The sequence below is a fragment of the Dendrobates tinctorius genome, unplaced genomic scaffold (assembly GCF_039654945.1).
Source record: "Dendrobates tinctorius isolate UK_male_01 unplaced genomic scaffold, ASM3965494v1 ptg000044l, whole genome shotgun sequence".
Classification (NCBI taxonomy): domain Eukaryota; kingdom Metazoa; phylum Chordata; class Amphibia; order Anura; family Dendrobatidae; genus Dendrobates; species Dendrobates tinctorius.
In genome coordinates this window covers 16,360,820-16,372,874 of record NW_027361712.1, presented here as the reverse complement: position 1 = coordinate 16,372,874, position 12,055 = coordinate 16,360,820, and the positions used below count along the sequence as shown (strand labels likewise).

Here is a 12,055-nt window from a genome sequence, read left to right as displayed (position 1 = left end):
GGATAAGGTGGTGCTCAGACCAGCCCCTCCTTTTCTGCCGAAAGGAGTGTCCTCTTTTCACATTAATGAAGAGGTTGTCTTGCCTTCATTTTGTCCAGCACCGGTGCACCGTGTGGAAAAGGCTCTTCACACGTTAGACCTGGTAAGAGCCCTCCGGAGGTACGTGTCGAGGACGGCACCCTTAAGTCAGACGGACACGCTGTTTGTGCTCACCGAAGGGCGCAGGAAGGGACTCGCTGCCTCAAAATCGACCATAGCCAGATGGATTCGTTTGACTATTCAGGAGTCCTACCGCATTAGAGGCACGCCGATTCCAGTAGGGATCAGAGCGCACTCTACTCGGGCAGTGGGCGCCTCTTGGGCGCTTCGGCACCAGGCTTCGACGGAACAGGTTTGCAAGGCAGCAACCTGGTCCAGCCTGCACACATTTGCCAAACACTATAATATCCATGCTCAGGCCTCGGCGGATGCGAGTCTGGGTAGAAGGATTATCCAAGCAGCGGTGGCGCACCTTTGAACAAGAGGTGCATGTAGCTTGGATTGGTGAGTCAATCTCCCACCCAGGGACTGCTTTAGGACGTCCCACAGTATCTGTGTCCCCCAATGAGACGAAGGAGAAACATGGATTTTTGTGATAACTCTCCGTAAAATCCTTTTCTCCGAGACGCTCATTGGGGGACACAGCACCCACCCTATTAGCCGGTTGGCTCTTGTTTTGTTTAAATTTATATGCATTTACTAATTTGATATAAGGGTGGTGTTTTGGACATGTTGTACCTGTATTAAGGCTGATTTTGTTGTTCTACTGCTTTGGCACCAAACTGATTTCCGTCCGCAATAGGGGCGAGGGTGTATACGGCGGAGGAGGAGCTATCCTCTTTTTTAACTTGGTGTCAGCCTCCTAGCGGCAGAAGCATACACCCACAGTATCTGTGTCCCCCAATGAGCGTCTCGGAGAAAAGGATTTTACGGTGAGTTATCACAAAAATCCATGTTTTTTTTTAAATGCAATAACGAGTGATCAAAAGATCGTGTCTGCACCAAAATGGTATCATTAAAAATGTCAGCTTACTGCGCAAAAAATAAGCCTTCACTCAACCCAAGATCATGAAAAATTAAGACGCTACGGGTATCGGAAAGTGGCGCAAATTTTTTTTTTTTTTACAAAGTTTAGTTAACATAGTAAAAAAGCAAAATAAAAAGCAACAGTGGGATTATACTTTTTTGCAATTTCTCCGCCTTTGGAATTTTTTTTGCCATTTTCAAAGTGTACGATATGTTAAAACCATTGATGTAATTCAAAAGTACAACTTGTCCTGCAAAAAACAAGCCCTCACGTGGCCATATTGACCGAAAAGTAAAAAAGTTATGGCTCTGGGAAGAAGGGGAGCAAAAAATGAAAAGGCAAAAACGAAAATACCTCCGTTCATGAAGGGGTTAAATGGCCAACATGCTTGCATACAGACATGTCACATTTTATCTGAACGCTTATGTGAACTGGTACAGAGCCTGGTGGAAATATAACACTTCCCAAAGAGAAAATCACTAGAGCAAGCTTTGTGCAGACATGAAAGCAGCAAAGAATACTGGGAGATTTCATCTCTGGAGCTTGCAGAACTGCTACTGCAGCTCTGAGCTATAATACAGACTGTAAATTGGGATAAGTAAAAAGTGCATACATTTTATTTACCCAGTTGGTCAATGTGTAGGAATGTATATAGTCCTTCCATCTACTTTCTTTACACATAAGACTTAGCTTTGTTTTTGCTTCTATTTTGCAACTGTCTTATGAAGGTGGATGTCGCGTGATGGAGCAGAAAGAGACTATTGATGGATTAACAGATGAAGCCTGTGGAAAGCAGACTGTCCATGGATATGCGGGGTTGTGTGAGTAAGTATTGGATACTCACTTTGTCTTCTCTTGCCCATTAGTATTTGTGCAATTTTTTTTAATTTCATTGGTTCCAATGTACGGTAAAGATGTCCATGTTGGGGTCTCAATGTGTGCTGTATCCGGCTCAAGACCTAAAAGTAGAAATAAAGAATTCGCCATTTAAGATTGTACTGTGTCCGATAATAATGATGCCATGTATTCTGCCTTTCCTAGATCTCATTATAAGGAGTATTTAGTGAGTCAAATTAATGATTTGGCTCTGGATCCATGTATTCTCTATGACTTGGAAGAAACTATCACTGTATGTAAACGCTACCTCCAAAAATGCCCCATTCGTGAGATCAATGAAGATGATATGACTTACAAGGAAAGACTTGTAAAGGTGAGGCGATGTTACTATTGTATATCACTGTTCCCTTGTTGGTTGGGTCACAAATAATACATTATCTTCTGTCCATTTTACCTAATGGTCTGCTTCTCTTTTTAGGTACTGATGATTGAGATGCCACTAAATCCAATTGCTCAAAGAAATCACCATCCATAAAGCTTTACTTTTACCCTTTTACCTTCAAAAAATAAATATTGTAAATGTGATATTTATCCATTAAATAAAAGTAGATGTATACTTTACCTTTTCTTTATGCAACAGAGATTGGATATTTTTATTTTGAAAACATTTCCTATTGGTGAACGCGACTTCATACTAGATATGATCAGTTAAATGTTTCTCTGTAGAAGGTTTAATACATGCACAACAATCATTTCTGTGATAGATGAAAGGGAAATGTTTTTAGGAAACTGTGGAATCACTGCTGCTGATTGTTAGGGACATCCTTCATTCTATTGACAGCAGGAATCTTCAGCCCTAGTTGCTTACTGGCTAATAAAACCAATTCTGTAGAGTCCAGCTGTTTTCTCGATTGTTCTTGGATGCCCCTGTCAAATGTTTTGCTGACAAAGCTGCTTAAAGAGAACCTATCACCTAAAATATAGTTTTATTAAAAAATGTAATTGTATTTGTGTGTTTACTTATTTTAGTGCTGCTGTAAAAGTCAGTATCTACCGAAAAATCTTTTTCAGTGGAAGCTAACTGCAATCTTTTAGCTTCTCACTGATCGCCCTGCTCCACTCATGCTTTTAATGCACTTGCGCAGGCATAGAGAGACCGGATGCATGCTGCTCCCGGGGACATACTACTAATTTATTAGAAGACTTTTCCCTACCTGTCTGCAGCTTCACTACCTATCATTATCACACTAATCTGTGCTCTGATCGCAGTGAAAATGCTCAGATCAAAGCAAATATCAGTGTAATAATAAGCAACAGAGAAGCTGCTGACAGGCAGGGACAATGGTATTATACTTATGGCTTCTGGAGCCAGCAATGTTCTCAGAAAATGCAGCCATGTCCCTGAGAGCCAGGCGTATGAGAACACTTCTTGATCTCTCTCCTAAGCAGTGCGATTGTGCAAGTTATTGTGGGAGATCCTGATTTAGTGAGGAGAGGGACCAAGTGTTCCTATACACACTGCTCCCTGGGACATCGATGCACCCTCTGAGAAAACCGACCACTGCCACTCCAGGAGCATATATTACATTTGTCCCTGCCTGTCAGCAGCTTCTCCATCTATCACTATTGGTGGAATCAGGGTCTCTGTCCCTACATCATGCTGCTTTAGGCAGAAACTGCGGACATATTCCTTTTAACCTCTTGAGTGTCAAGAGTATGACTGCACGATGTTGCTGGCTGCAAAGCCATAATTCAGCCTACCCTCAGTGGGCAATGGCTGCACAATTTTGAACAAATTCATGTGGCCATTGGCCACTGTACGTGGTTGAAGTTTCTGCCTCTCAGTCAGCCGCACCATCACCCTAAGGGCTCACTCATTCAAGCGTATAAATTGGACTAGTGAAATCTGATTAAATATCGGATAGCACTCAGACCAATGTTATATTGTTGGGCAGTGGAGATCTGTAATTTTTCAAATGCGAATTGGACTGAGGAAAAAATCCTAAGGGTATGTACACATGTTGCGGATTCGTCTGCGGATCCACAGCTGATTTGGCCCTGCGGATCTGCAGCAATTTTCCAAGGGATGTACAGTACCATGTTATCCTATGGAAAACAAAAACTGCTGCGCACATGCTGCGGAAAATTCCACGTGGAAACGCAGCGGTTTATTTTCTGCAGCATGTCAATTCTTTGTGCGGATTCCTCAGCGTTTTTACACCTATTCCATTCTAGAAATCGCAGAAAATCCGCAGGTAAAACGCAGGTTATTTTACCTGCGGATTCTGAAGATTCCGCGCGGGAAAAAAAAGCACAGGAATCCGCAACGTGTGCACATAACCTTAGAGTGGATCTGAGAATTGCATTCACTCATACAAGTCTATGGGTGCTTGTGAAACATCAGACTACACTTGTATGTCATTCGAGTGCAGTCCGATTTACCGCAGACACCGACAATGGAGGAGATGGAGAAATTGCTTTCTCAGTCTCCTCCACACCTGTCTGCGATTGTCTCCTGCATGACAATTGAAGCAGAGAGCGCCAAGACTCTGTTTAAACTTAGTCCCACTATGATACTTGAATATTTTACACATTGATCTCTTAACTAATACATTGCAATACTAATGTATTGCAATGCATTAGACTTGTCAGTTTTACACTGGCATGTGGCTTATTTGACTCTGCTTAAGGCAGGGTCTAACAGACCACCATAGCTGGCAGATCAGGATGCCATTATTTGGCTTTGAGGTGATCATAAGCACAGGTTTGGATGGTTGCCATAAACTTTGTATACTGATGGAATTAGAGGAAGCATGAAGATGTTTACTATGGCCACCTGGACAGACTGAAGATATTTACATCAGATGTTTTTGTTCTCCAACCGGTAGTATGACATAGTGATTATGGGAGATTTTAACTATCCAGATATTTGTTGGGAATCTCAGGCAAAAGTAATGGATGCAGAAAGTTCTTCTCTTCTCTCTCTGACAACTTTATCTTTCGAAAGGTAAAAGAACGAACAGGAGAATCTGCCATCTTGGACCTAATTCTTATCATCAGGGAGGAAATGGTTGAGGAAGTAAAGGAGGCTGGGAATTTAGTATGCAGTGATCTTGCTATCCTCGAATTTTGGACTGCAAGAGGAGTAAAACCAGCGAGGACTCAAGACTTTAAGTATGAACTTCAGAAAGGCAGATTTTAATGGACTCAGAAAAAGAGTAGGAAAGGTCCAATGGCTGGATGTTTTAAAGGACTGAAATGTCAAAGAAGGATGGGAGATTGTGCAGTGAGAATTTCATTTCAGCAAAATCAGTTAAAATCCCAAAAATGAAGAACTGTAAGCATATAAAAAGACCAGTATGGATGAACACAGGACTTAAACACTTGCTAAAAAAAGAAATTTATATTAAATGGAAAGAGGGGGCATATCTAAAGAAGAGTATAACGGTACTGTCACACTTAGCGATGTACCAGCGATCCCGACCAGCGAAATGACGCGGTCAGGATCGCTGGTACATCGCTAAGTGGTCGCTAGTGAGCTGCCACACAAGCAGATCTCACCAGCGACATCGCTGGGGACGGGGGTCGCTACTTACCTGTCACACTAGGCGATCCTGCGTCCTCCCGCCCGCGTCCACGCTCGTCTCTCCACAGGAAGCGCCGCAGGAAGCTGACGACGAGAAGCGGTCCTGAACGTTCTCGCGCGATCAGCGATAACCAGCGGGGGAGCGGGTCGTAGGTAAGTATCAGACACAGCGATATCGCTAGCAATATCGCTATAATGTCACAAGTTATAGCGATATTGCTAGCGATATCGCTTAGTGTGACAGTACCTTAATGCTGTCTGTAGAGAGTGCAGGGCAAGCGTTAAAAGAGCTAAATCCAACAATGAAATGATGCTTGCAAGGGATAGCAAAAGTAATAAAAGGGATTTTGGGGTTATGTCAAAAGAAAAGTCAAAGATGCTAAAGCATTTTTACAGGATGAAAAAGGGAAGTGGTGAAAAACTATGTTAAGAAGCCCGAACTTTTAAATTCCTATTTTAAATCTGTGTTCTCTAAGGCCTGTTTCACAATTCCTTTTTCAGGTGTCAGTCACAATCCGTCAAAGTGTTGAAAAAACGGATCCGTTGCAGATTGCAAACAACTAATGCACCGGATCTGTTTTTTGGCAGATCCATTGAAGCAGTAGTTGGTGGAATTTTAAATGGACAGAAAGGAGAGAGAGAGATTTTTTTTGTGCCAGAAGGTGTTTTGGGGTTAAGTTTCATGCAAGCAAATTCTTTCGGGCATGCTCAGTTTAGAGAAACAGAATCCGTCAACGGATTCCGTCATGTGATGGATGAGGACGGATCCGTCGCCCATAGGCGTCCATTCTACCAGACAACAGACGCCGATGGATCTGTCACCGTGCGCCTTTTTGACGCAGACAAAAAATGTTCCTATGGATGTTTTTTTTTCCCTGACGGACCCAAGTTTTATGAAGGATCCGCCGCACAACGGATGCAATGGAAGGCCATCCGTCACAATCCGCCGCCAATACAAGTCTATGGGGGAAAAAAAACTGATCTGCCAGGCAAATCCGTCAGATCCGTTTTTTTACCCAAACGGCGGATTGTGATTGACGCCTGCATATGGAATTGTGAAAAGTAAATGTAAAATCAACTGATCTTCACAGTGCCATCGAAGGAGTCAAAGACTCCACACTACCTATAAACTGAGAGATAGGGAGGGAGGTGAGGGAGCACTTGGCAATGTAAATGAGTTTAAATCTCTTGGTCCAGATGAATTACATCTTAGAGGACTGAAAGAGATAGCAGAGGAAATTGCAAAACAACGAGCCAGAATCTTTGAAAAATACAAGAGAATAGGAGTCCTAGAAGATTGGAGAAGGGCAAATGTTGTCCCTATCTTCAAAAAAAAAGGAAAAGTTGGAGCCAGGAGGCTTACTTCTCTATACCAGGAAAGATCTTTGAAAAAATTACTAAACAGCATGTATTTAAGTACTTGGATAAGAATACAGTATTTAAACATATCCAGCATGGGTTTGTAGCAAACAAGTCATGCCAGACTAATCTAATTTCCTTCGATGATGGAATCACTGAATCACTGACTGTGTGGCTCAAGGAAATGCAGTAGATATAGTATATATTGATTTCAGCAAAACATTTGATAAAGTATCTCATACCATCCTTATTGAAAAAAAGACCAAGAAGGCTAAGAGGACACTTAATAGCTACAAATATCTGAAGGGATGTCGCAGTGTAGAGGGATCATCGTTATCATTTGCACATGGAAACATGAGAAATAATGGAATGAAACTGAAAGGGAGAAGACACAAATTAGATAATGGAAAAAAACTTTTTGACAGTTAGGGTGATCAATGAGTGGAACAAGCTGCCACAAGAGGTGGTGAGTTCTCCTTCAATGGAAGTCTTCAAAAAGAGGCTGACTAGAGATCTAACTGAGATGGTTTAGTGAATCCTGCATTGAGCAGGTTGTTGGACACAATGACACTGGATGTCCCTTCCAAATCTATCATTCTATAATTCATATAAGCCATATAGATACCACTGTTGCTATTGACCGTTACATCTAAAGGGTTAAATGGCCACAATAAGTGTAGCATTGACCGTGGCTGTTACAGCAGGATGTCAGGTGCTGCAATATTAGTTATTTTTTTGAGATAACTAAGACATAAACTGCAACCTGTAGGTAAAATGACACAGGTGTTGTTTACAGCAGACACAAACCTGTCCCTGGAGTTAAACTAAATATAACTGTCCCCTCTAGCAGATTTCCACTAAGAGAGAATCACAATAGGCTTTTATAAGTTTGTGTTGCTATAAAATGATTACAGTAGGTTACATAATTTAATGTTTGTGAAAAGGGATTTTCAGCCTTGAAAAAGGGAGCAGCAAATACTTCAAAGTGCGCCTGTCACTTGTTTTGGCCGCTATAAGATGCAGCCGCTGTTTTTCAGTGACCTATCTACCGCATTATGTAATGCTGTAGATAAGCCCCCGGTCCAACCTGCAAGATAATAAAAATAAGTTTTATTATACTCACCCGGGGAGAGCGGTCCGGTCAGATGGGTGTCACAGGTCCGGCACTTCCCATCTTGAGATGCAGTCCTCCTGCTTGCTTCATCACTCCCAGCATCGCACTTCTGCACAGGAGTACTTCTCTGCCCTGTAGAAGGCAGAGTAAAGTACTGCAGTGCGCAGGTGCTGGGCCTCTCTGACCTTTCCCGGCGCCTGTGCACTGCAGTACTTTGCTCTGCTCTCAACAAGGCAGAGAAGTACTCCTGCGCAGAAGTACTATGCCGGGAAGTGATGAAGCAAGCAGGAGGGCAGCGGCTCAAGAAGTTGGGAGTCACTGGACCCGGACCGGCGACACCCATCAGACCAGACCGCCCCCCCCCCCCCCCCGCGTGAGTATAATAAAACTTATTTTTCTTATCTTTTAGGTTGGACCGGGGCCTTATCTACAGCATTACAGAATGCTGTAGATAAGCCCTGAAAGGCAGTGGCCACATCTTATAGTAGCCAAAACAGGTGACAGATTCCCTTTTAAAATAAGAAAAAATAGGTATACTCTTCTCTTCTGGCCCTTGTATTTCCAGCACAGATGTTCCAACGATTCCCTCCAGTGTTTGTTTACAAGCTATAGGTATGTGGGCATGTGAACAACGAATGAGGCCACTTATTGGCTACTGTGGTTACTTACCGTAATTACTCTTGCGGAGACCATCAGGGAGCTCCTGTGCCTGAGCAGTGATAGAGACCCTGCTTATAGCCGTGTGACAGATTTTTTTTTTTTTCCATTGGTTTTATAAAACTATTACACTGGTCAACAGCATTTTTGGTGCCAAAGATATTTCATCGAATTTAGGGTATTTTTGGGGTGCTGATTCTGAATATGTCATCAGTTTTGCCAGATTGGCTCAAGTTTTTGAGATTTTTGGTATCTTATTTATAGCACTTGTTGGTAAATGCGACGCATCATCTCATTAATTTCTTTGGATTAGTACTTGAACTGAGCAGTTCTCAATATAGTTTTGTGTTAATTAGTGTTCTAAAAGTTTGTTCATAGCTTGATTTTTGCACTAACTTTATGTTGTTGTCTGTTTTCCAGTGAAAAGCATGAACTCATCAAGAAGAAGTTGTCTTAACGATCCAGACTCATTCTGTTACATTTGTGGTGAATACACACTGCCAAAACATAGAAGAAACATAACAGACTTCGTAAAAAAAGTGTATTTTGCCTATTTTGGGGTTATGCTTGGGGACCAAGACAAGTTTTGGGCACCACACATAGTGTGCAAAGCATGTATCGAATTATTACGAAAATGGAGCAAAGGACAAAGAAAAAGCTTCAAATTTGGTGTTCCAATGGTGTGGAGAGAGCCAAAAAATCATCATGATGACTGTTATTTATGGTAAACACAGGTACAGGCACATCTTCACAATGAGGGACAGGCCTTCTTGCAGATTCCATGTTACTCCCATTTTCGTTTCTTATGCTTATTGAATCCTTGCACTTGCACTGCACAGAAATAACAGTCATCATGATGATTTTTTGGCTCTCTCCACACCATTGGAACACCAAATTTGAAGCTTTTTCTTTGTCCTTTGCTCCATTTTCGTAATAATTCGATACATGCTTTGCACACTATGTGTGGTGCCCAAAACTTGTCTTGGTCCCCAAGCATAACCCCAAAATAGGCAAAATACACTTTTTTTACGAAGTGTGTTATGTTTCTTCTATGTTTTGGCAGTGTATATTCACCACAAATGTAACAGAATGAGTCTGGATCGTTAAGACAACTTCTTCATGATGAGTTCATGCTTTTCACTGGAAAACAGACAACAACATAAAGTTAGTGCAAAAATCAAGCTATGAACAAACTTTTAGAACACTAATTAACACAAAACTATATTGAGAACTGCTCAGTTCAAGTACTAATCCAAAGAAATTAATGAGATGATGCGTCGCATTTACCAACAAGTGCTATAAATAAGATACCAAAAATCTCAAAAACTTGAGCCAATCTGGCAAAACTGATGACATATTCAGAATCAGCACCCCAAAAATACCCCAAATTCATTAAAATATTTTGGACACCAGAAAAAAAATTTTTTTTCGTTGACCTGTGTTATTGATCAAGTTCAGCAGTGTAGTCCTTTTGTAATAGGCGTTCTGTGGAGTGCTTGGTTCACACATTTACTGAGCAGAGGGATCTGTCCCCTTCTGGGCATTGAGACTCACAAGATGGCGTCCCGCTACAGGATGGGGTGGATGCGTGCCGCTTGCATCCCCTTATGCAGTGCCAGGTTGGATGAGTCTCCTCTGTCCCCAAAGATTGAGGATCCCTCAGGGAAAGATCAGACCAGAGAGGGAATGGTTTCCCTAACAGGTCTTTCCAATACTTCCCATTCTGCTAATAATGCAGAGATTTCAAGTGATTACACAGGGGAGTCTTCTGAGGAAGAAGATGGTCAAATGAGTGCTCCTCCTTTGTCATCCGGGAAAAGACTTCTTGCACAATTTCCTTAATTGCTGTGGGTAAGGCCGGTTTCACACTAGCGCATTTTCAGCGCGCGCACGGCCGGGGGTAGCTCCGCCCCCGAGCCGGCTCTCTGCCCGGCGTGCCCGCCCCTTGCCTGTAGCGCCTCCTCCTAGCGGACGGCGGCGCCTGCGATCGGCGCACCCTATCTTTAGCATAGGGTGCGCCGATCGTGCGCAGGTCGTGCGCTAGTTGCGCTTTGACCTGCGCTGCGCACTTTTGACGGTGCGCCGTGCGCGCCAAAATCGAACTTTTCGGATTTTGGCGCGCACGGCGCACCGTCAAAAGTGCGCAGCGCAGGTCAAAGCGCAACTAGCGCACGACCTGCGCACGATCGGCGCACCCTATGCTAAAGATAGGGTGCGCCGATCGCAGGCGCCGCTGTCCGCTAGGAGGCGGCGCTACAAGGAAGGGGCGGGCACGCCGGGCAAAGAGCCGGATCGGGGGCGGAGCTACCCCCGGCCGTGCGCGCGTTGAAAATGCGCTAGTGTGAAACCGGCCTAAGGAGACCTAGTAATCTAGTGCCTGTACCCTGTAATATAATAGAGGCTTCCGGACCCCCATGAATCTTAGCAAATGAATCATAAATTACAGCAATGTGGCAGAGAGTTTGTAATGTCCCCTTTACATTTAGTGATGCACCAGCGATCCCGACAACGATACGACCCGGTCAGGATCGCTGGTGCATCGCTAAATGGTCGCTAGTGAGCTGCCAAACAGGCAGATCTGACAGCGATGTAGCGACGCAGCGGTCGTTACTTAACTTTCAGACGCGGCGATCCTGACGTCCTCCCGTCCGCGTCCACGTGTCGCTCGTCGGCGCCAGCAGGAAGCGCCCGACGAGAAATGGAGCTGCACGATCTCGCGCAATCAGCGACAGACAGCGGGGGAGCCGGTCGGAGGTAAGTATCACACACAGCGATATCGCTGCTGCGTGACAAAATCGGTGACGCTTTAGCATTATCGCTATATGTAAAGGCCCCTTAAGTCTCACTGCGCTTACAAATAAGAATCTGCATTTGTGATTATGATTCAACCTTCTTTCCTCTAGAGCAGTATTTTCCAAACTCCAGCCCTTACAGCCCCCAGCACATCATGTTTTCAGAATTTACTTAGTATTGCACAGGTGATGGAATTATTATTAAGGCATCAGAAAATGGCGCAGGTTCTCTCCTCTGTTCAGTCTTAAGGAGATTCTAAAAAAAATGATGTGTTGGAGATCGCAATGACTGGAGTTTGAGAAACACTGTTCTAGACATAGAGGATGCCCCCTTGACCCTGTCGCAGATCTATTCCATCACAGTTGTCCTACACTGAAGCAAAATCCATCCACATGACTATCTACCTGCAGGTCCTGTCCTGGGGGTTTTAGGCCGGGTGCACACGATCCAGAAGTAGCAGCACTTTGGACACAGCATATGCATCCAACGCACTGCTGTCTATTGAACACAGGTGGCTCTGCATGTGTTCACTGAACCATGCAATTTCACCGCGTCCAATACATTTAATTGGTGAAATTTCTCTTGCGGAGACTAGCTTCTCCACAAGAGGAATTGACATACTGCAGTCTGGAAAGACGTTCCG

At 43.6% G+C, this 12,055-nt stretch overlaps 1 protein-coding gene across 2 annotated transcripts in view; it reads left to right on the top strand.

Moving 5' to 3' along the window:
* Positions 1–2,910, top strand: part of RNF31 (ring finger protein 31) — a 103,406-nt gene extending 100,496 nt beyond the window's left edge. For both annotated transcript variants that reach the window (XM_073575367.1, XM_073575366.1), the window contains exons 20-22: positions 1,795–1,891; positions 2,108–2,276; positions 2,382–2,910. In XM_073575367.1, coding sequence (XP_073431468.1) covers positions 1,795–1,891; positions 2,108–2,276; positions 2,382–2,438 — 323 coding nt within the window. In that variant the 3' untranslated portion in view covers positions 2,439–2,910. The remainder of the gene's footprint in view (positions 1–1,794; positions 1,892–2,107; positions 2,277–2,381) is intronic.
* Positions 2,911–12,055: the final 9,145 nt, after the last annotated feature.